The sequence below is a fragment of the Primulina tabacum genome, chromosome 1 (genome assembly GCF_025594145.1).
Source record: "Primulina tabacum isolate GXHZ01 chromosome 1, ASM2559414v2, whole genome shotgun sequence".
NCBI lineage: Eukaryota > Viridiplantae > Streptophyta > Magnoliopsida > Lamiales > Gesneriaceae > Primulina > Primulina tabacum.
The window spans coordinates 55,383,866-55,408,723 of NC_134550.1; the positions used below are offsets into that span (position 1 = coordinate 55,383,866).

Consider the following 24,858-nt stretch of genomic DNA (forward strand, 5'->3'; position numbering starts at 1 on the left):
ATAGAGATTCGTTTGATTCTGACATGTGCTCAGTGGATGGGCATTTGACCTGATACCTCCACGACATACATGCATTGCATAACATATATCATTGTTTAGAGATCTGTGGTATATATGATTGGTTGTTCCATACGGAGCTTTGCTCACCCTCAAGAGGGGTTGTTGTTGTCTTTGTGTGTGGACAATGGCAGGTACTCCAGGATATCAGGAGACCGGAGAGTGTACTTCTGGAGGGAGCCACAGCTTGGGCTGAGGTTTTATGGTTTATGTCTTGTTCCCAGTATATATGTATATGTATCTATATATCGGGGCATGTCCCGAGGATATGAGTTGTTTGTATATGATTGGTTTTGATTACGTGTGGGCATGTTTATGACGTGAGATGAAATACTATTTTTAGTATTCAAATAAAATGATTTGGGCTCATTGTAAAGAAAATTTAAACTCGTTTTCCGTTGTAATTACTTAACTCTAATCAGATTGCATTGTAATAACGATTAGAAGCTAAGGGCCCCGCACTAGATGGTATCAGAGCATAGCTGGGAATGCTCGATTGAGTTTTGTGTACACTTGAATAGGCACAAATGAATTGTGCGTATGTGTTTGATCTATTTGTATTACTTGTTCTTACTTGATTTGATTTGAGTAAGTACTTGATGAGATTGATGATGTGAGATGATAGTATTATGAAATTGATATTGTAGATGGAGCCCACAAATGAAACTGCGAGTAGCAGTACTGAGAGGATTGTTGGGCAATTTGAAGGATTGTCCATGGATGTAGTGATGGCTCGATTCCAGGATCTAAAACCACCGAGGTTCTTTGGCACTGAGAGTGCTGAAAGAGCTGAAGCCTGGTTGAAGGATATCGAGCACTTGTTTAATATTGTTGAATATTCCAAGGCTCGGAGACTGAAACTTGCTCTCTATCAGTTGAAAGACAGAGCTAAATCTTGGTGGGAATCCGCTGAGATTGGATTGAAAGAGGCCGGGATTGAAGTCACATGGGATGTCTTCAAGGCCCAGTTTTTGGAGCAGTATTCCCCTCCTTCTTATTATACTGCTCAGGAGAATGAATTTAATAATCTGCAGTAGGGAACGATGACTATTGCAGAGTATGCTTCAAAGTTTTCTACTTTGTTGAAGTATGCACCTCACGTAGCTGGGAATGCGAGGGACAAAATATAACAGGTTTGTAAATGGATTACATCCTGCTTTATATAATTATGTTGTTTCTGGATTGCCTACCAGCTACGCAGAGGCAGTGGAACGAGCCAAGGCAGCCGAGGCTGGACTTAGGAGAGGAGGTCCACAGTATACTCCTCCACCTCCAATGTCAGCTCACCAGCCTACTTTGCGGCCGAGGGGTAAGAAGTTCAAGAAGACTGGCTCTGTTTCTTCGTCTTCTTCGAGTTCGAGTGGATCACAGCGAGGGAGTCCTGTGGTTGCTCCCTACTGTAGTCATTGTGGAAGTAAACATACTATCGAGCAGTGTCGAGGTATGTTTGGTACTTGTTATCAGTGTGGGCAGGAAGGCCATTTCTCTCGAGTATGTCCGAACAGGGGTACAACTTCTGCTCAACCCCAGTCAGGATTTAGAGGTGGCACTAGTACTATGATGAGACCTACTGTTCCTGTTCCATCCTTTCAGCAGTCGAGTGTCCCACGATATCGAGGACCAGGTGGTCAGAGTGACCAAGTTCCTCCTCAAGTGAGAGTGTATGCCATGACTGAGGATCAGGCGAGAGAAGCTCCTGGAGGCGTGATTGCAGGTGCACGCTTTGCGATTATCCTGCACGTGTTTTATTTGATACAGGAGCATCTCATTCATTCATATCTCATGCATTTGTTGCATCTCACGATATTGAGTGTACCCCGTTGTATGATACTTTGTCGATAGCCACGCCAGCAGGGAAGATTATTTTGTCTAAGAAAGTTGTGCATAATTGTGTATTGATATATGAGGATAATGTGGTATTTCTGAATTTGATTGTCCTCCCAATGCACGACTTTGATTGTATTGTTGGTATGGATATCTTGACGACAAATCGAGCTACTGTTGATTGTTGTCATGGAGTGGTTCGATTTCAACCGATTGATGGACCCAAGTTGAATTTTTATGGCAAGGGTTCCCAAGCCAAAATTCCATTGGTATCTTCCTTGGAAATGTCCCGATTGTTGACTAGCGGAGATGAGGGTTATCTTATCTACGCTATTGATATTTCGAAGAAGGAGTCTTCTTTATCTGAGATTCCTGTTGCGAAAGAATTCCCGGATGTATTTCCCGATGAGATTCCTGATTTTCCTCCTCATCGAGAAGTTGAGTTTAGTATTGCTCTTGTACCGGGAACTGCGCCTATTTCGAAAGCTCCCTATCGCATGGCATCATTTGAATTGAAAGAATTGAAAGAACAATTACAGGATCTTCTCGATAAGGGATATATTCGACCGAGTGCATCACATTGGGGAGCTCCAGTTTTATTTGTTCGAAAGAAGGATGGTACGATGCGAATGTGTATCGATTATAGGCAACTGAATCGGGCTACTGTGAAAAACAAGTACCCACTTCCTCGTATTGATGATTTATTTGATCAGCTTCAGGGTACTTCTGTATACTCAAAGATTGATCTTCGTTCTGGGTATCATCAAGTACGAGTTCGAGACGAAGATGTGCCCAAAACTGCTTTTCGTACGAGGTATGGCCATTATGAATTTCTGGTTATGCCTTTCGGTCTTACAAATGCTCCTGCTATTTTTATGGATTTAATGAATCGTGTCTTCCGAGATTATCTTGACCGGTTCGTTATTGTGTTTATCGATTATATTCTTGTGTATTCGAAATCGAAAAAGGAGCATGCTGAACATCTGAGACTGGTACTTCAAACTCTTCGTACTAGTCATTTATATGAAAATTGTCCAAATGTGAATTTTGGATGGACAGTGGTATTTTTAGGCCACGTCATTTCGAGACATGGCATATCTGTTGATCCTGCTAAGGTTGAAGCCGTATTGAATTGGCCGAGACCTACGAATGTTCCTGAGATCCGTAGCTTCATGGGTTTAGCTGGATATTATCGTCGTTTTATTGAAGGGATTTCGAAGATAGCTAAACCTATTACTCAACTGACACAGAAGAATCAGCGATTCATTTGGTCAGATGAATGTGAAGCTAGTTTTCTTGAATTGAAGATGAGATTGACCACATAACATGTGCTTACTATTCCCTCAGGTACCGGAGGATTTGTTGTGTGCACAGATGCATCTGGTAAAGGTTTGGGCTGTGTTTTGATGCAACATGGCAAAGTGGTTGCTTATGCGTCTCGTCAATTGAAATCTCATGAAACACGTTATCCTGTTCATGATCTCGAATTGGCTGCCATTGTGTTTGCTTTGAAGATCTAGCGCCATTACTTGTACGGAGAAAAGTTTGTTATCTATTCAGATCATAAGAGTCTTAATATCTCTTTTCTCAATTTGATTTGAATATGAGGCAACGCAGGTGAATGGATCTCCTGAAGGATTTTGATTGTGAGATTCAATATCACCTTGGATCGGTGAATGTTATTGCGGATGCTCTTAGTCGGAAAGTTTATGATTCTGTTCTAGCTTCTGTTTGTGTCGCCAAAGTACACGAGGATATATGTACTTCTGGCTGGACTTTTCACTCGAATTGGAATTCTGTCACTGTCTCTGCATTGCAAATTGAGCCGAACTTGATAGCTAAAATACGAAAGGCCCAACGAAGTGATGCTCAGATCCAAAAGTCGAAAGAACTTGTATCTGCATGACATCAGTCTGGATTTCAGATTTCTTCTGATTGTTCTTTACGACTCAATGGTCGGCTGGTAGTTCCTAATGATTCTGATTTGAGATATGCCCTTCTTCGAGAAGCACATTGTAGCAAATACAGTATTCACCCTGGAGGCCGGAAGATGTATTTGACATTGAGACCTCAATTCTGGTGGAGACGTATGAAGAAGGACATTGCTGAATTTATTTCGAAATGTCTTGTTTGCCAGCAAGTGAAAGCCGAGAGAATGAAACCTGGAGGACTGCTCCATAGTCTTGAAATCCCAAAGTGGAATTGGGAACATATTGCTAGTGGATTTTGTGACTCATTTACCTCGTTCGCCCAAGGGCTGTGATGCTATTTGGGTCATTATTGATCGGCTTTCGAAATCTACGCATTTCATTCCGTATGAACGGACTTATCCTTATAAAGAATGGCCCGTTTATACATTGAGAATATTGTGAGACTGCATGGTGTGCCAGTCTCGATTGTATTTGATCGTGATCCCAGGTTTGCTTCTAAATTCTGGGGTAGTTTTCAAGAAGCGATGGGTACGCGTTTGGCTATGAGTACTGCTTATCATCCTCAAACTGATGGCCAGACTGAGCGTACGATTCAAACGTTGGAGGATATGTTGCGTGCTGTTGTGATGGACTTCAGAATGGGATGGCAAGATGCATTACCATTAGTTGAATTTTCTTATAATAATAGCTTCCAGACGAGTATCGGTATGGCACCGTTTGAAGCTCTATATGGGAGACGATGTAGATCACCGTTATTCTGGGATGAGATTGGTGATAAACAATTGACTGGACCTGAAATGATACAGGAAATGAATGATAAGGTTCAGTTGATTCGGCAGCGGATGAAAGCTGCTCAAGATCGTCAAACGAGTTATGCGAATAAACGAAGACGACCCTTAGAATTCCAGAAATATGACAGAGTGTTTTTGAAAATATCTCCCTTTAGAGGTACTGTTCAATTTGGCATGCGAGGGAAATTATCTCCTCGATATGTTGGTCCATACGAGATTCTAGATCGAGTTGGTGATCTTGCGTATCCATTGGCATTACCACCAGCTCTATCTGCCATTCACGATGTGTTTCATGTTTCTATGTTGAGGAAATATGAACCGGATCCATCACATGTGCTTGCACCTGATGAGGTTGAACTTGATCATTCTCTTTCCTATGTTGAACAACATGTTCGCATTATGGATCGAAAAGAAAAGATATTGCGAAATAAATCGATTCCTCTAGTACGAGTGCAATGGACACGACATGGTGTTGAAGAGTCGACGTGGGAGTTGGAAAGCAAAATGCGAGATACATATCCGCATTTATTTGATGCTAGTCCATCTGTTCCATTGTATTCGATGTATACTGATTCGTTTACTGATTTTAGTTTTGATATGTACTATAACTGGTGACATATTATATGTTTGCCAATGTTATGTATATAGAAATGTTTTAGATTTCGAGGACGAAATCTTTTAAGAGGGGGAGAAATGTAAGGACCGTGTATCGTATTATCGTAAATCCTTTGTGATTATCGATAATTTATGAAATTGTCATGTGATTATATATTTGATGTATATTATGACAATGAAATTGAGAAAATGAATATTGAATATGAGTTGACGTTCTAAGAGCTCGAGTGGAGAAGCCGGACGCCAATATAGTACAAAAGTCATATTTGTACAGAATATGTGGCACCCGGAGCGATAGAAAATGACCGTCCGAGCGCCAGGAAATGTGAAATGTATGTTTGGACAGAACATGCCGCGCCCAAGCGGTAGTTTGTGACCGCCCAAGCGCGGTACATATTTGAGTCGGGGGCAGAATGTCTCGCGCTCGGGCGCGAGAATTCTACCGCCCGAGCGCCGAAGCGGTGATGATAAGATTAAGTTCTTTTCTTCTTTCTTATCATTTCGTATTCGATAATCTTGAGAGAGACACGAGAGATTTTCATTTTCTATCGTCCAAATCGATTTCGAGACGCTGTCTAAACGCGAAACAAATTATATATTTGTGATCTTCGCGTTCAAGGCTTCTGATTGAGGTAATTTTCTTCTAGTTCCAGCAACTTTAAATATCAAAGTGCTGGAATAGCATGTATTTGAAGTTGAATTTCCTATATGTAGTAGAATAACCGACAATAAACTCATATTCGAAGTCGGAATTGAATTATGATATGATTTGGATTTGATATGAATTTTTGAAGTTTCAAATGATATTTGAAACTCATATTAATTATTTGGAGTATGTTATTGATTGAAATGAGTATGTTATTGATGTAGATAAAGTATTATACCGATATCTTCTGGCTTACATCAACTGGAAACGAAGAATTGAGGTATGTTGCGACCGGGTAACATACGACATGTATCTGTATTATATGATATATGTCGGTTTGATTGGATTGATTGGAATGAGATTATGTGTCTATATGCCTTATTTGTTGATTGATGTCGCATACATGACATTGAGATATCGATGTATAAAATAAATGTTTTGTTAACACACATCATTTGATGCATACATCGATACATGACATGCACGTTGCGTTATGATCCTTGGATACCCTCTATGTTGGTATTATATGACCCGTAAAGCATAGACAATTGTGGCCCCGATGATTGGATATGAGATTTGGGATTTGATGGCGCTTTGTCGACGCTATCATACGAGTATCCCTTATTGAGGCCGGTGTGCCAGCTCGAGCATTGATTTGATAGCGACTCGTTTGATTCTGACATGTGCTCAGTGGATGGGCATTTGACCTGATACCTCCACGACATACATGCATTGCATACCATATATCATTGTTTAGAGATCTGTGGTATATATGATTGGTTGTTCCATACGGAGCTTTGCTCACCCCCAAGGGGGGCTGTTGTTGTCTTTGTGTGTGGACAATGGCAGGTACTCCAGGATATCAGGAGACCGGAGAGGGTACTTCTGGAGGGAGCCACAGCTTGGGCTGAGGTTTTATGGTTTATGTCTTGTTCCCAGTATATATGTATATGTATCTATATACCGGGGCATGTCTCGAGGATATGAGTTGTTTGTATATGATTGGTTTTGATTACGTGTGGGCATGTTTATGACGTGAGATGAAATACTATTTTTAGTATTCAAATAAAATGATTTGGGCTCATTGTAAAGAAAATTTAAACTCAGTTTTCCGTTGTAATTACTTAACCCTAATCAGATTGCATTATAATAACGATTAGGAGCTAAGGGCCCCACATAGTTGTTGTCCCACATTGAGGAAATAACAATATGAAGTCTCCCTTATAAACTTCTAGTTTAAGCTAGGGGTTTAGCCCCAAGGGGTACCAGAAGTTTTTAGACGGGGGAAGACGCTAGTAGGCTATGTCTCGGTGTATTAAACAGACGCGCCCGCTCGCCCGGCTCGACTCAGGTGCGGTGAGGTGAGGTGAGGTCTTTGACCATTGTTAATCTTTTTAGACCAAATTTATTTGGAATTTAAATTTTACTCAACAAGAATGCACAACAGTGTGCATGGTGCACGCACTCGGATAGAGCTGGGCGCGCAGGTGCGCCACATCCCGCGCGGATGCGCGCCTGTCGCTGGAATTCAAGCACTCGGACAGAACAAGGCGTGCGGCCGCGTAGCTTCTCGCGCGGGCGCGCGCGCCTTGCTGCGCGCAGACAGAACACTGCGCGTGGCCGCGCGTGTTGTCGCGCTGCTGCGCGTGCAGCACTGGTTCTGGAAAAATGCGCGTCCCTTGGCTATGATGGCATCAGTTCTTGGCTGTTTTTGGCCCAACCAATGTATCCCTTGACTATAATTGTGTCTCTTCGAAGCATCCGATCTGGAGAGACGTGTCTCCTCAACGCAACCGATGATCATCTATAAATAATCCCTCCAACCATTGTCCAAGGCTGCTGAATTTTTTGCTTCATCTCCTCTTCTCATATTGCTGCATCATTTTCGAAAAATACTTCAAAGCTCTACATATTTTGGTGTTCGCTGTGTTCAAGAGTTTGTAGTGCTGCGTTCTCTTGATTGAAGTCGTTGTATCTTGGTGACTGATTGCTTGCAACGTATAGCACTTTGATACGGGCAATTTCGTCTTGCGGAGAAAGGAAATTCCTTGCCTCGACTTGCTGTTTCTATTGCTGCGGTTTTGTGTACGTGTCCAACATATTCAGGGTAATATCTATCAAACACAAGTAATGGTTTGTGATATTCACCTCTAAGCTACGAAAAGCCTACTACAAATATTCACGAAGATAACAATCGATCTCAAACGAATATTCAAAGAACTCGTATTTGAAAACCCACGTGAAGAATAATCGACAAACGTCACAAAGTGTTAGACTTTGATAAGTTTGATTTGAGAAACACACAAAGGTGTATACAAAGTCAAGCTTTGAATTTGAGATAAAACCTCAAAAAAATGTATTAAAACTCAATCTAATTTTTACAATGATCAAATTTCAAGTATATATTATTTACAAATCTAAAATACATCAAATAATAAGTTCTCAAATAATTTAGGACTTTAAATTAGGTCAAGATCAAATTTTCCGCGAGGCGGTAGGTTCGAGTGTGAAATTTTACCGCCCAGACACGGAGGGTTATGGAAAATCGCCATCTGGACAGTGACTGTAGCGCTCGGGCGCGACATTTTACCTCTCTAGCGCGGATGCTTCTGGTCTTGGGTGTTGTTCTCCTCATCATTTGACACTTGAACAATGGTCTTATGGCTCCCAACTCACTTCCATGCATCAAAGACCATTCGGTACGTGGAACCTTACTTGCACGCATCATTGAAAGCTCGAGACAACAACGTTTCCTAAATCTCCTTCCCATCATTCGCACCATGCCTGATCAGATTCAAATCATTATTTATTTATCAATTTTTAGTTCCACATTGATAAGTGCAAGAATTGCACTTAATTTATATGATAATTCATTTGAATTATGTTAGTTTCGGATATAATTACGCTTGGTATTTGATGTTTTTGTGTCGTGCAGGAGATAAACCACTATTGAATGGTTGATGACAATTAGAGATGTTTTTTAGCGTGAAATATTGGTGGATAAGAGCCGCAGCGCTTGATAGCGCCAAGTATCAAGCGCTATAGCGCTGAGGCCTCAAGTAGGGAAAGAAGCGCCTAGGTGCCACACTGCAGCACAACAGCGCGAGGATATTCGAATCACAAACACCACATCACCTACACTGCTGAACAATAGCCGCCGCAGTGCCACACCATCAGCGTCGCGGTGCCAGCCTTCGACCCAGCGGGCACCTAGGCAGCGCTATGGTGCTAGTGTCTGCATGAATCAACAAATGGGCTTTAACTCACGGGCCGAATGATGCATAAAAAAAATAGGTTTTCAGAATGGGACGACCGTTTTTGGAGAGAATTCACGGGAGAGAACAATAGCACACACTTGGAGACGATCTAGAGCGCAAGGATTGATCACGAATACGAAGAACGACAAATTTGAGATAGAGACGCCATTTATGATTTATCATCTAAATCTTTCGCCTTTTTATTTCCTATGTTGTGATATCTAAACTATCGAACATGCGCTGGTTTTGTTTAGATTTCATTATGAACTAACTTTGTCATTCTAGATGATGACGTAGCTTTGTTGATGCGATAATTTTGACTCGGTTGTTTGTATGATTGAATTTCATTTTGATTTAATTGTGATTATTTCTTTTTATTCGACTTCAGTTTATTGGCCATAAATTGTTTGTTGTCTGATTAATTCTACAACTCGGGAGTGAGACTAGTATTATAGATCATTATAGACACATCGTTGAATGTTTATATCGTTCGAAAAGCGTATAACTTTCGCGAGGCCTATGTAAGATCGTCGTTTGCATATATCATTGAAACTTATATTTTTATTAGGAATGTTTTAAATCGAAGTTTGAATGATATAATTTATACATCACTTGAAAAAGAGGGAATAGAATAATTAAGTGTTTTGCCCATTAAATGAATGAACTTCATGAATATAAATGCGATCGAGAATAATTATTGTGAAAACTTAGTGAAATCACTCATCTAGATATTTTATATCATTGATATTTCTCAATTCGGTGATTCGATTACTATTTATTTGCAATTATTTCGTGTCAAGTAGACCAAACCTTTTATTGATTCTTCTAAATAAAGTCGTGACTATTTTAATTACAAGCACTGATATACATTTATTAATACACTACTCGTGAAAATGATATTTTACTCTCATATATCAAAACTTAACAATCGTGCGCTTGCGAGCAGAAAATACGCAACACACGTTCTTATATATATTATTCTTTTACTTATTTAAAACCAGCTTTCCTTTTTTTTTCTCCGTTTTGAACTAAAAATAGTAGAAAAATATTTTATATATAATATACAAAAAATTATATTGAGATCATATTAATTTTCGGGTATAAGAGATTCTTTCTTGGTTCTCCAAACGATGATGATGTACTAAAAAAATCATAATTGATGTCTTAAAAATTAAATTTTCCAAGTGTCAATGCCAAATATTTAATAATATCAACAATAATAGATTTTTTAAATAATAAATTGGAATGTCAATTGTATAACCTACATTTCCATTGCCTTATTTAGTATGTATTATTATATTATAGTCCTTTTTTTTTTTGGAAAATTATAGCTTGGATTGCATTTTTTTATAGGGTGTTTGTTTATAATACTAAACTTGTTAAATTGTCTTGGTGGTATAAGAACTTTTTGTTATTATAGTTACAAAACAAAAGGTGCTACGAAAACATTGTAAATAATTATTTTTGAACATATTTGATACATAAAAATTTTTAGAATATCATCATAAATACTTAAACTAGTTTATAATTTGAACTTATTGAATAAAAATTGGTAAAAGTATTATACCCGTCTCGTCAAACAATATAAATGAGTTGCGTTGAAATTTTATCAACTTATTTAAAAGCGTACCTTAACAAGCCGTCCCGAACAGTCATGGGTCCAGGCGGGTTGGGGTGAGCTTGGGTTGGCTCGTGAGTTGAGAAAGAGAAAAAATTATAGTTTTTTTTTTTTATTATGATGATATATGTATTTTATAACGAAATCTGTGAATTTTTTTAAATGATATGTATATTTATTTATTTATGTTTTGTTTGACTGTCTCGCCTAACCTATAAATATTACCTTGAGTTGAAATATGTTGTGAATTTCTAGCCCACCCCATCAGATGGTGGATTTTGACGAGCTGATCCATCCGACAACTCTATATCCGACAACTCTTTTATACTTTTATTTATTATATACTTTGTCACCATTTTTCCTATAAGATTTATAACATAAAAAATTTTCTTTCAATAATTTTAGGCTATATTTAAATTTAAAATATGAAATAATACTCACAATCAAATTCAAAGTTGTCAAAACATGCTCGTCATATAAAATAGATAAATTGAATTGATAATGTTTTAATCTACCAAAATAGCAAGCAATCACATAAAATAAATAGATCGAGTTACCAAAACCGATTATCAAAACACGCTAATATGTGTTAGGACAGTCTACCAAAATCTGGTCTCATTAATTATAAAACTTTGCAGCTTAATTATTTATAAACACAAGAAATAACTTATCACATATATTTTATTATCTAACTCTAATCAATTATTATTTTCAAAAAAAAATTAATTTATAATATATTTCAGATAAATTCAAGAGATCACATGTCAAAAAATAATATTTTATAATATATTTCAAATAAACTTAAGAGATCACATGTCAAAGATTCATTTTCCTAAATATCCACTTGTAATAAATACCATGCCATCCGTTGCCAAGTCTAGCGTGGAACATTGAATACAGCCTTCCGTTAATTGCTCTGAAAAGGCAGCAGCACGCGCCCCCAAAAAAAATCCACTCGCAGGCAGAGAGAGACCGCGGGCATTACTGAGGGTGAGTGGATTAGAATCACGAATCTGATCGAGAAACAAGGGGGAATCGAAGCAGTGGACTTAATTCTTTGGTGCTGTTTACAGTTAGTTAGTTATATGGGAGGTGGTGGGGCATTTGTGGATGGAATTCGTAACCTGTTTCAGCGTCGCTCATCGTTTGTCTCTTCTCATTCTTCTTCCAAGATTGGCAACTATGAGAGAAACCCGCATACAGTTGCTCCGAACGATTCTCTAGAAAAACAAAAACAAGAAGAAGGGATTAATGCTATTCAAGAATTTGATATCTCAGGACTTGATCGAATCAAAGTTCCTAAGAGGGTTTACTTCCCTATTCCCAGTTCACCAATGGATCCCCAGAAAAAGGTTGTTTTTCCCCTTTTGTGGGACTTATTATTCTGCTTCTTGAGATTTAATGGCGTAGATCGGCATGTATTTTCTTGGATATTTTTTATTGCAGTGGCGTCTTAATTTATGGGTTATTGGTTTTGAGAGGGCTGAACGTATTGTCGTATGATTTGCATAACGTTTGTGGACATTGGTTTTTTGCAGTTTTGTCTTGTCTAAATTACTCGGGTTGATCGTCCGTAAATATAATTTTTTCAGTTTGCTGTACCTGGCCACCCTTTTTCCCGCTTTGTCTATTCTGAATCTCTGATAGGATATAATCTGGGGAAAAATTGAACATCTTGTCTAGAAATTCTAAGAAAGATAGTAGAAAGAAACTTTTCATATTGGTGCCCTGTTATTCAGTGGTGTGGTCGGTGAAAATTGTATTGCATCAAACAAAGTTGCTGTCACACTCTATGAAGCATGGTGTAGTATTATTCAAAACTCACTCTCTTTTTTTTCATGTTCTTTCTTCTTTGATGAATTGGAATAGATCTTGAATTATCAGAATACGGACCTAGATATTTTAATCACAATTTTGTGATTTTTTTTCTTTTTGAATTTTTCATTGGTGAAAGTAGTTATGCGGTAAAAGTAAGCACTCGTCTTAGCTTCTGATTGTTATCTTTGTTGTGATATTGATTTTATCTTTATTTTTGGCAGACTGCACTGGAAAAAGATTTCTTCACAGAGTATGGCGAGGCAAGTAGATATCAGGTTCAAGAAGTTATAGGCAAAGGTAGTTATGGTGTTGTAGCTTCTGCTATCGACACCCATACCGGAGAAAAAGTTGCAATTAAAAAGATAAATGATGTATTTGAGCATGTTTCTGATGCTACTCGAATCCTTAGAGAAATCAAGCTCCTTCGGCTGCTTCATCATCCGGATATTGTTGAAATAAAGCATATAATGCTTCCCCCCTCTCGGAGAGAATTTCAAGATATCTATGTTGTTTTTGAACTAATGGAATCTGACCTTCACCAAGTAATCAAGGCAAATGATGATTTAACTCCGGAGCATTATCAATTTTTTCTATACCAACTCCTACGTGGCTTAAAATATACCCACACAGGTTGATATTTTCTAAAATTACTCATAAAGCTTCCTTATCTCTAATTTCGTCAACTATGTGAGGAACTTCCCTCCATGTAATCGATATGTATTTTTTTGTACAGCAAATGTGTTTCACCGAGATTTAAAGCCTAAAAATATACTTGCAAACGCTGACTGCAAATTGAAGATTTGTGATTTTGGTTTAGCCCGTGTCTCATTTAATGATGCCCCATCAGCCATATTCTGGACTGTAAGTTTGATCCCGGTGAAAATATCATAGCATATTAATCTAAATACGGTGTTTCATTTCCTAACCTTATTATTTTGTTATTCATATGTTGAAGGACTATGTTGCAACTCGGTGGTATAGAGCACCCGAGCTATGTGGTTCATTTTTTTCCAAAGTAAGCAGATATTTTTGCTCATGTCCGAATGCATATTTTTCCTTCATAATTGTTGTGCTATTTATGTTAGTAACATGAATTTGTGCTTTCAACATGCAATGATTGTGTAACTTTCTTGTCTGCAGTACACTCCAGCTATTGATATTTGGAGCATTGGATGCATATTTGCTGAGATGCTTTCTGGAAAGCCATTGTTCCCTGGAAAAAATGTGGTCCACCAATTAGATTTGATAACAGATTTGCTTGGCACTCCTCCTCCTGAATCTATTGCAAGGGTTAGATATTTGGTTCTGCAACGTGTTATTTTCTTTTGTTTAGTTTATAATCCATATTTCTGAAAAGAACATTGTTGTTTAAACTGTTTGGTGTTTGCCATTGTGGAATCACTTCTGAATATAATTTTTGTTGTAATTAAAATGGCAGATCAGAAATGAAAAGGCAAGGAGATATCTCAACAACATGCGAAAGAAACAGCCTGTACCATTTGTGCAGAAATTTCCCAATGTTGATCCTTTTGCCCTGCGCATACTGGAACGGCTCATTGCTTTTGATCCTAAAGATAGACCAAGTGCTGAAGAAGTAATTTTAATGGCCTCCTGTTGGTTTTCGTATCAAAGTCTTTACTGTACCTCATTAAAACATTTTTGAACGTTTATGTTTGCAGGCATTGGCAGATCCTTATTTTCGTGGGTTGGCAAATGTTGAACGTGAGCCATCAACTCAACCCATATCAAAGCTTGAGTTTGAGTTTGAAAGGAGAAAGTTGACAAAAGATGATGTTAGAGAGTTAATTTATCGAGAGGTAGGCCTTCCAACATAGTACAAATTTTCTGATTGCATAATTTGGTGTACATATGAACTTGTATTCATCTTGACTACTTTTATCTTAAGCAAACAGATTCTAGAGTATCACCCTCAGATGCTTCAGGAATATCTACGTGGTGGAGATCAGACTAGTGGCTTTATGTACCCAAGGTTTGTCCAGTAATTGATTTTGAATGATCTCTTTTTTGGCTAGAAGTTATCTTTGAAGTAAATCAAATGTGTATACCTAAGGTTTGCCATATGATTTCTAATGCCTCCCTGACATCTGTCAAGCAGATGCAACACAATCCCATAGTTGTATTTGCATTAATAGATGGAAAAGATGCCGATAGTAAATTAGTCACAGACCTTTTCTATATCTCTCAATTGTCGCACCAGCAACGAATAGCTCTCATTCCTGTGTTCTGCTCCACTACCTTTGGAAAGTTTGATGAATCATGAATAAATTGAGTTGACCCTGCGAGGTGCTCGTTGGGGTTTCAATTGCCAAATCTGTTAAACATTTGTATAATAGAAAATGGCAATTTATGACATTTAATCCCCCCGTAAATCAGTGATGTAATTTTTACATTGCCTTCTATTGTCCGATAAAAGGGAGCAGAGTCAATTATAGTGTGTCTAACGGTGAGTTTGGAATATCTCTATAGATATTTCTTACGCTAAACAGGCCCTGGGGATAACACACCATCGGGCTAATTGATAAGCATGTCTCTAGCTCGTTGTTCACTTCCATTAATTGTTCATCCCTGCCAACTAGGCAAACACTCTCTATTTGTTAGGTCATGCTTTGGGAAGGTAGTCTATCCTATTGCTGCACGTTTTTGTGTTGTTAGATGAATACACGCCTCTGGAGGTCCACCGGGAACTTTTTCGGTTTGTTATAATCGTAGTGATCAAATATAATCATATAATATGTATTGAAACAATTTTACTTAGAGCGAACCCCCTCGTCCTAACATTTTTCTCTTCGTTGAATTGGGTACTGATAGTTTTCTTGTAAGATTGGTGCATGGACCTTTTTCTTTTGATTGGTATTGTGGAAATTGAGTGCCGTGTCTGGCATATCTGTACAATGAGATTCTTGATGAGGTTAATTTTCTGTTTAATATTCCTCAGTGGTATTGATCGGTTCAAGAGACAGTTTGCCCATCTTGAGGAACATTATGGAAAAGGTGAAAGAGGATCTCCTCTCCTACGACAACATGCTTCATTACCGAGGTATGTGGGTTATTAGTAATCAAATATCATCCTTACAGGTGATACATGTCTTATCAAACCTATTGAACATTTAAGTTCTATCATGCTCCTTTGCATCCTTTCCAGTAAAAAAATTTGGTTTGATGCTAGTAGCTTCCTAATTATACACAGTTAGATAATTGGTTATTTGGCAGTTGACATTGCATGATATGATGGTAATATGTAATACAAATGTAGTCTGTTAATTCGATTATAGAATTTTGGTAGTTCCATTGGTCAGCAAAGATGATGGTTTTGCCTATAAACTATGTATTTACAAGTTTTGATGTTGAATAAAAAATTCTAATTTGTTATTTCTTGTTAGTTATTTATGTTTTTATTGAAATGTGATTTTAATTTTAAAATGACATGAATATTTTGTTAGTGGTCATGCCAAGTACACGTAGTTAATCTTTTCCAAAGTCAAAATATTGACCCTACGTGGTTTGTGAGTGTCCTGCCTCAAGAAGGTTTTCATTAATCATGTTACAAATGATAGTGAAAAAATGTGATAGTTCAGAGTAGGGTGCACACGAGTCGAGTCGAGTATCATACTACTCGAGCTCGACTCGATTTAAATTCTATCTGCTCGAGCACGAACTCAATCGAGTGATCAATGTCAAACTCGGGCTTGTCGTGTAAATGTTGAGGTACTCGAGCTCATGATCGAAAAGTTTGAAATTCTTTGTAGCATATTGACAAAAATATTTAGGGTTTAAAGTTTTAGGATAAAAATATCTCTCAAATTTTTGTATCCTCTAAATTAAAAAATATATATGTAGTTACTCGAGCGCTAGCCACTCGAGTAGCCACAACTAAATCTCGACTTGAGCTCGATCACATCAAGCTCGAGTCAAGTTTTGATGTAGCTGCTCACGAGTAGTTTAACTCACTTGCACCCCTAATTCCTTGCATGTATTGGCTATAAAAACAAGTATCTACCCATCATGTCAAAGTTATGTAATAACCTTGACATTTCGATTGCGTGTCGGATTTTCTTGCAAAAATATTGAGGAAGATATTTTTATTGGCTTGTTTTTTCTTATACGCAACGAACATGATAACTTACAGTTTTAGGAGATACTTCTAATTGTGTTCTACCTTCTACCAACTTCTTTTTTCAGGATATTCAACAATGGTTCGGTATATTTTCAAGTTGATGCATGATATGTAACGAATATGCTATGAAACTAGTTTTGATTGAGTAGTCCTTTTGCTTGAACCTTCCTCGGTTAAATTACGCTATGAAATGGAGCATTACAATGACAATGGTCAAACCATTGATTTTGCAATTTGATTGGCGTTTTTTCTTGTTCATCATGCTAGATGTCTACTTTTATCTAGCATGCTTATTGATTTTTAACCATGCCTTCAGAGAGCGTGTCCCTGCACCCAAAGATGACGCTGTTGAAGTTAACAATTTTGAAAAGAGAACCTCCGCTTCCGTGGCTACAACTCTTCACAGTCCTCCAAGGGAAGATGAAGAACCAGTAAATGTAAATGGAGTTGTTCAAAATGGCCAGAATAAATCAAACTACAGTGCTCGGAGTTTGTTAAAGAGTGCTAGTATCAGTGCATCTAAATGTATCGGGGCCAGAGACAAAAGAGAGACAGAGGTAATTTTCTTTGGGTTTCTCTGGTACTCAATACAGGTAATTTGACAGGACGGGGCCTAAATCTTTATACTGTAGGGAGAGGAACATTGTCATTTATAATATATCCAAGTAAAATTGCTTTAGGGGACAAAAGTCACTTCAAACTTGTTGCTTATTTTGTTTTAGGAGATTGCCTCGTCTGCCCCACATTCCCATGATTTAATTAATTAGAATGAAAGAGCTGCACATAAAGCATTTCCTTGAGGATTTCTTGTGTTGGGTGGAAGCATTAACAAATTTCATTGATCAGCAGGACATTGAAATGGAAACCTCTTTTCCCCGAGTTCTTGATTAATTGAGGCATTTTGATAATGGTTTCCGTGTTTCTTTTTCCTGCTACAATATGAAGAAACACAAGGAAATGCCAATGTTTTATGTGGCTGTACCGGCCTCCTCACTGTCGCTCTACTGCTTAGTGAACATCAGCATGTGAAAATAAATCATTTGCATGCATCAGAATCTACAAATTTAAACAAAATGTTGCATGCAGATTGCACTTTTTTTTTGGCTTTCGATGCATTGTATATTTACGTTACCAGCCTTTTTATTTTTTTGACAGGGAGAGCCGATTACAGAGCAAAACGAAGAGATTGATGGGTTGTCCGAGAGAGTTGCTGCTCTCCATGCTTGATATTCAAAGTCATATCTACCTTCCGAATGCATTGCCCTTGGTTGTTTTTCAGCACTGTTCCATGGATCAACATGATTCTTGTATTAGCCATTGAAGATACTTGCTTTGTTTCAGGTGGTTATACTAGCATCAGGTTGAATGTTGTTGCAACAAAGGGTGATGAAAATTTGTATGTTAGGCAGGAGAATATATATGCTCGAAATTAAATATTTGGATACAATGATTTGAGAAGCAGACATTGTTGCCACTTAAGATCATATGAGTAAAGGTTATACAAGTAATTTAGCTCTGGGATTTTGGTTTATAATATTGCGTGTATACATACAATCTAGTAACATCTATTTCTTTGCACTGACCTTTGTTTATTATGAAAATATTGATGTTCTGAATAGACATAAAACATGTAACGTTTTTCCATGTTAAATATTGCAAGACCAGGAAATTTTTTTTTAAGAAAAATTAAATTAATGCATGACCATCTGAATCATAAAAGATATAATATTTATTAATTGAGCAGATTATATAATCAATGATTTTAACAAAACAAAAAATCGTCTCAAGATTTTTTTTTTAAATTTTATCTTATCTCGACTTCAAATCGTTAGTTCGAAGTTAGTTACACTGACAAAGATATATTGAAAATAAATTATAAAAATATTATGAAATTTGTCGGGTTTAATTATAAAAAATCTGTAAAAATTTGTGGGAGACGATCTCCCGGGTCGTATTTTGTGAGACAGATCTCTTATTTGGGTCATTCATGAAAAAATATTATTTTTTATGCTAAAAATATTATTTTTTATGCTAAAAATATTACTTTTTATTGTGAGTATCGGTAGAGTTGACTTGTCTCACAGGTAAAAATCAGTAAAACATCTCAAAAGAGGCTTACGCTAAGAAAAATCCGACACCCAACGCAGCAAAAGAAAAACCTAGTCATTTTACTTGGTTTTCTCCCACGTATCATCGTCTCAACACGTACAAAAGGTGAAATACAGAAGTAATTCATGACTCAGCATGCAAAATAGTAATTCATGATAAAATAATAAATGCTCGATCTTGAAACGCTGCCCATCGGTCTCTCTACCCGATCTTCCTTTTTCTATGATCTGCTCCTTCTCCCGTTGTATCTGTAAATCCCATTAATCAAGCAACTTTAGCGGATGCATCAAAAAGGGAGATCTCATAACCGAAGATCAAGGTCATTTTCGAGATCACGCGTTGCCATTGAGGGGTTTTAGCCTCCATTTACCGTTTATTTCTGATCCCATCTGGATAAGAAGAAAATCCCGATTACTGAATATCTCGTCTGCATTAATTGGAGCTAGTACTGCTACATATTGTCATAATCATGGCTACAGGTAGATGTTTACGAACTCCAAGATTTTTAGATGTTTTAGGGGTTTGATGCATTGGGTTTGTTTGATATTAAGAGAAATTCCTGCTTGTTTTGCGATTTGAAACTACAGAGCAAGAGCGTGAGATGCAAAAGAGTTATTGGATCGAGCACTCCGTGGATCTGACTGTGGAGGCTATGATGCTTGATTCCAAAGCGTCTGATCTCGACAAAGAAGAGAGACCAGAGGTTTGATGTATTTTTTTGGAAGTCCAACTCTCATTTGATACAATTTTTGTAAAATGCGTATGATACGTGTAGCGGATTAGATATTGCGATGTTTGTTGTTTTTGTATCAGGGGAACGGACACGCATCAAATTTATGAATTTTATTATTTTAAGCAAACTCTTTGCCGACATAAGTTCTTATGTGCTTTTTTTTCTTGAGTTTTGATGCAGGATAGTTCAAAGTTACAATCTTTTTATTTGTTTTTCTAAAGGATATCCTTGTTGCTAGCATTTTCAGCTCAATGGCTCTGTTTGGATTATTGGAACTAAAATTGGGTGTATATAAATTATTTTTCATGCATAAATATTTATCTTACGAGTATCCTTATGCAGTTTGGAGTTGATGTAATAATGATACTTTGCGTCTTTAGTTATGAAACAGGTGCTACATGTCAGAGTGGTCTTATTTTAGTGGGTTATTCATATGCGTTGTTCTTGTCATAATTGGTCTGTTTTGCTCTAAATCTCAAATCTTCCTGTTCTTTTTTAATTGCATTAGCTTTTGCTTTGAAATTTTTTGAACGGCAAGAATAATGAAATTTAAATTTAAATGTGTAAAAGTTTACTGGTTCTAAAAATTAGCTTAGGGGGGTGTCTTACAGCCTTTTGGTTTCTCCAAGACCAATAAATATAAAGTAACAATGCTAACGGGTTACATTCAGCCTCTTTCAACAATGCCAAAAACTTTATGGCACCAAATGGTACTTTGCCATGAAGTCTGAATGTTGACTGTGCAATTTACACATCCAGTCTAGTTCTTGCCTCTTAGATCTGGTAGTGATTCTTATTATATGATTTATATTTGCCTCTTAGGCTAAGCAATTACCATGCTTTGTCATATTTATGTATTAATAAGTTCCCATACTCACATTATCTCTGCATGCTTCAGAAATGCAAACCTGAGAGTTTTCTTTTAGTTGAAGTTATTTATCTTGTAGAATTATAGTTAGCCTTTTCATCGTCACGATTTTATGTTTTACTTTTACCATATCAATTTACATATAATCTACAGATATTTCCTTCCAAAAGATTATGTTTAATCTTGCTAAATACGAACTCATCTGAGTTCCTGTAAACTGAGTTGTCATACTTTTCCATTAGACTAGGAAATTGTAATTCCAAACTCATCTTGCTTGTAATTCTTATCAGGTACTTTCTCTTCTTCCACCGTACGAGGGAAAGTCAGTTCTGGAATTGGGTGCTGGTATTGGTCGTTTCACTGGTGAGTTAGTTAATAAGGCTGGTCAACTTGTTGCACTTGACTTCATTGAAAGTGTCATAAAAAAGGTATGTAACCTTGTGCAAAACCTTAATTTTTTGTACTTCTACTTTCAAATATTTCTCTTAGTTATATTGGAAGTAAGATTTTAATTCTTTGTTTATAGAACGAAAGCGTGAACGGACATCATAAGAATGTCGAGTTTATATGTGCTGATGTGACTTCCCCAGAACTGAACTTCTCAGAACAATCTTTAGACTTAATATTTTCAAACTGGCTGCTGATGTATCTCTCAGACAAGGAGGTAATATTTTTAGCCCACGTTTCTTTGGGACTTTCACAGTATCCTTTCTGAATTTTGTTTATTTTTGGAATATTTATCATTAAATTTGTGGCTTCATTTTCTGTTTGAATTTTATTTGGAACTTGCTCTGTTCTTTTCTTTTGCAGGTTGAGGGTCTTGCTGAGAGAATGATCAAATGGTTAAAAGTCGGTGGCTATATATTTTTCAGAGAATCATGTTTCCATCGGTCTGGAGACCACAAGAGAAAGAATAACCCTACTCATTACCGTGAACCAAGATTTTATACCAAGGTTTCAGTCTTATCTACATTTGTTTGTTCGTAACCAACAGTTGATATATCATCATGAACTCTTATAGTTTTGCATTCCTATATGACTTGAACCTGCTGTGCTTTTGCTGCCATCTTTGTCACAAAATTTCATGAGGAAACTAATGGAGTATTTGTCCCAAATTGACTTGTGGTCCATGCCTTTATGTCTGATTTGGCTCAACAGTTGACCGGAAAATAATCATTCGAAGGAGCATGTTTATGACTGTATGCTGAATATTATTTTGGAAATTGGGCTCAGCACTGTTGAGCTGATTTCTTGATTCAAGCATGATATTGTTTCCCAAATGTATCGGTCTTGCAGGTGTTTAAAGAAAGTCATTTGTATGATGATTCTGGGAACTTGTTTGAATTTGCTCTTATTGGTTGCAAGTGCATTGGAGCTTATGTCAAAAACAAAAAGAATCAAAATCAGGTTTGTTATTGCCTCCGAATCCTTTTGTGGTACCACAGTGTTAAATCCAGAAATTGATACGTGTTGGAATTCCATCCTTTGCCACTCTCAGGACCTGTTCACAAAGATTGCTCCTTGTTTATAGAAATGAAAATACGTAAGAATAGAAATTGATGTTTAATGTATATTTGCATTTGGCAGATTTGCTGGATTTGGCAGAAGATTAGCTCAGACACTGACAGGGGATTCCAGAAGTTCTTGGATACTGTCCAATATAAATACAGTGGCATATTACGCTACGAGCGTGTCTTTGGACATGGTTTCGTGAGCACTGGAGGGATTGGTATGTTTCCTCTACCAAAATTTCCTAACCAGCTGGTTGTTTTGTGCGCGGAAATTAAACTTGATAATATTTTTAGCATTGAGGATCTAGAGTGTGTACCTCTTACTGTGTATATAATCTGTTGTGTTCGTTCTTTCATCGCCAATCTTTTAAAACAACATTGAAAGGATATGATATTTTCCTGTACTTATTGCCATTATGATAAATTATCACATTGTTGCCAAAAATTCTTGAATGAATACTTGGAAGATTAGAATTAAATGCTATTTATAGTTTCATAGACCGATCTTCTGTTTATGAGCAGATACCACAAAAGAATTTGTATCTAGATTGAATCTCCAGCCTGGTCAGAAAGTCTTAGACGTGGGTTGTGGCATTGGAGGAGGTGATTTTTACATGGCTGATAAGTATGATGTTCATGTTGTTGGCATTGACCTCTCTGTCAATATGGTTTCTTTTGCTCTTGAGCGTGCCATTGGTCTCAAATGTTCTGTTGAATTCGAGGTTGCTGACTGCACCACAAAACAATATCCTGATGGCTCCTTTGATGTGATCTATAGCCGTGACACAATTCTTCACATTCAAGTAACATTCTTACTCTGAACTTTTGTAAGCCATATCATTCTTATCAATATGATATGCTTCATTTAAATAAATCTAAACTTGTGAAAATTTTTGTCAAATAAATGATCTGTGATTACTTCTGTCAAAAGCACTACACCCTGCCTCACTTTTCATTGATTCACCTAATTACTTGAAACATGGTTAAAATAAGAGATTCTAAGACCAATTTGATTGAAAGTTTGGAGTGATTTACAGGTATTATATCATTTTGAATTTTGTAAATATTGAATTTTACGTATGAAGTTCCAGGCTCTGTTATTTCTAAATCTGCTGTATAAATGTTGTTTTGTTTAGAGCAAACTTGCATTATTTCGATCATTCTACAAGTGGTTGAAGCCAGGAGGCAAAGTCCTCATCAGTGACTATTGCCGAAGTACTGGGTCTCCATCTGCTGAATTTTCTCAGTATATTGAGCAAAGGGGATATGATCTACATGATATTAAAGCTTATGGCCAGGTGTGTCTAAAGGCAGCGATATTCATTGTCTTCACAAGTTATAATATAATAATCTAACAGAAGTCATTGCTGTATTTTTTCTTTTAATTGAAGATGCTTCGTGACGCCGGCTTTGATGAGGTTGTTGCTGAGGACCGAACTGATCAGGTGCTCATTGATCTCCTCGTTCTTTATTTCTCATTATTTTTCCTTTTTCAATTTTTTTCTGAAACTTCTTTTTTTCTTTCTGGAAGTACAATAACGCTTTCTATTTTTCAAATTTATTGTTGTTGGGAGCAAACTCTAGTGCTTCATACCTCGTTTCCTTGCATATCAATATTTTTATCTCAAACCTTAATCATAGTTAAACTTCGTACTCTCTTGGTTTCTAGTTTGTCAAAGTTCTTGAGAAGGAATTGAATGCTGTGGAGAAGGATAAGGAAGCATTTACGAATGACTTTTCCGAAGTATGTTTTTATCCCTTTGCACTTGCCGTACCTTGTAATTCATTCCTAGATTTTTGCCCGTTCACTTAGTGTTTCTGCTGCCCGATTCTCGTCTGCAGGAAGACTACAATGAAATAGTTGGAGGTTGGAAGGCTAAGCTTGTGAGGAGCTCTTCTGGGGAGCAGATGTGGGGGCTCTTCATTGCCAAGAAAAAGTGAGATCTTTTTTTCAAAATGCATAATTTCATTAAAAAAAGAGAGTGAAATCTTTCTTCAGTATTCTATTTCCTTTACGAGTCTCTTATTTGTGTTCAATAAAAATAACGCAAATCGTGAACATTTCGGTCTGAAATAAACACTTTCTGTTGTGTTTAAGTATGTAATAGTAATTCCGTGCCTCCACATTCGGATAACTTATGCCGGTGCTACATTGTATTAAATATTATTTAATGTACGCAAGATAAACATCGCGAACGATAACACTCATCAAACGTAGGCGTACGCGCCTCTGAACATGAATCTCTCTACTCGGATAGCAGTAGATTTGTCCGACATCTCCGTTCATCGCCTCTTCCCTGACCGCCGTTTTCATTCGAAACTCTTCGGAGGGGATGCAGGGAAGTTGGTGTTGTATCCATCCAGTTTCTTTAACCAAAAAACATGTTTTGGAGGCCCCAAATTCAAGAAATTACAAGAACTGGAACCCCTTGTCTTCCCTTTTGGAAACTGCTGGCAAAATAGTTGTGTTGCTCGCACAAACAATTGCGTGCAATCCGATGAAGATTCGTTAGACAACGACAATTACCTTTTTCAAGTTCTAACTTTGCCAATTGCATCGGTCATGTTTTGCAAGGACAGAGTAGAGAGACGATCATAAGATTCACAATTTTTCATTGGTTCATGATGTATACAATCTCATAATAGATTTTTTAAGTTAATAATATCATTATAAAAACAAATTTTACAAATAAATTATCTATTTTGTTTTAAAATTTAGGTAAAAACTTGTGGGAGACGTTCTCATGGGTCGTATTTATTGAGACGAATATCTTATTTGGGTTATCAATGAAAAATATTATTTTTTATGTTAAAAGTATCACTTTTTATTGTGAATATTGGTAGCGTCGATTCATCTCAAAGATAAAGATTCGTGAGACAGTTTTACAAGAGACCTATTTTTTATTTAATTCATTAAAAAAAATGTTACACATATATTCAACACT

At 37.0% G+C, this 24,858-nt stretch overlaps 2 protein-coding genes across 2 annotated transcripts; both read left to right on the forward strand.

Moving 5' to 3' along the window:
* The first annotated feature begins 11,605 nt into the window (after positions 1 to 11,605).
* On the forward strand, positions 11,606 to 18,208 carry LOC142551453 (mitogen-activated protein kinase 9-like). The gene is made up of 11 exons (XM_075660699.1): positions 11,606 to 12,091; positions 12,779 to 13,187; positions 13,291 to 13,418; positions 13,513 to 13,572; positions 13,698 to 13,847; positions 13,996 to 14,151; positions 14,237 to 14,374; positions 14,471 to 14,547; positions 15,514 to 15,615; positions 17,009 to 17,249; positions 17,848 to 18,208. Exons 1-11 carry the CDS (start codon positions 11,825 to 11,827, stop codon positions 17,917 to 17,919), a joined length of 1,800 nt encoding a protein of 599 aa, XP_075516814.1. The 5' UTR covers positions 11,606 to 11,824; the 3' UTR covers positions 17,920 to 18,208.
* A 690-nt stretch (positions 18,209 to 18,898) lies between these two features.
* LOC142551462 (phosphoethanolamine N-methyltransferase 1-like) lies at positions 18,899 to 24,048 on the forward strand. Its single transcript, XM_075660713.1, has 12 exons — positions 18,899 to 19,280; positions 19,389 to 19,504; positions 20,693 to 20,830; positions 20,929 to 21,066; positions 21,213 to 21,356; positions 21,699 to 21,809; positions 21,990 to 22,131; positions 22,436 to 22,716; positions 23,050 to 23,211; positions 23,305 to 23,358; positions 23,583 to 23,657; positions 23,756 to 24,048. The coding sequence occupies exons 1-12, from the start codon at positions 19,271 to 19,273 to the stop codon at positions 23,852 to 23,854; spliced, it is 1,470 nt and encodes a 489-aa protein (XP_075516828.1). The 5' UTR covers positions 18,899 to 19,270; the 3' UTR covers positions 23,855 to 24,048.
* Positions 24,049 to 24,858: the final 810 nt, after the last annotated feature.

Excerpts from the sequence above, each read along its gene's own strand:
- LOC142551453 (XM_075660699.1), top strand. The coding sequence starts at position 11,825 with ATGGGAGGTGGTGGGGCATTTGTGGATGGAATTCGTAACCTGTTTCAG. Across the intron at positions 14,548-15,513 it reads AGTGGCTTTATGTACCCAAG|TGGTATTGATCGGTTCAAGA; the intron begins GTTTGTCCAGTA and ends AATATTCCTCAG. Across the intron at positions 17,250-17,847 it reads GAGACAAAAGAGAGACAGAG|GGAGAGCCGATTACAGAGCA; the intron begins GTAATTTTCTTT and ends TTTTTTTGACAG.
- LOC142551462 (XM_075660713.1), top strand. Across the intron at positions 21,067-21,212 it reads TGTATCTCTCAGACAAGGAG|GTTGAGGGTCTTGCTGAGAG; the intron begins GTAATATTTTTA and ends TTTCTTTTGCAG. Across the intron at positions 21,810-21,989 it reads ACAAAAAGAATCAAAATCAG|ATTTGCTGGATTTGGCAGAA; the intron begins GTTTGTTATTGC and ends TGCATTTGGCAG.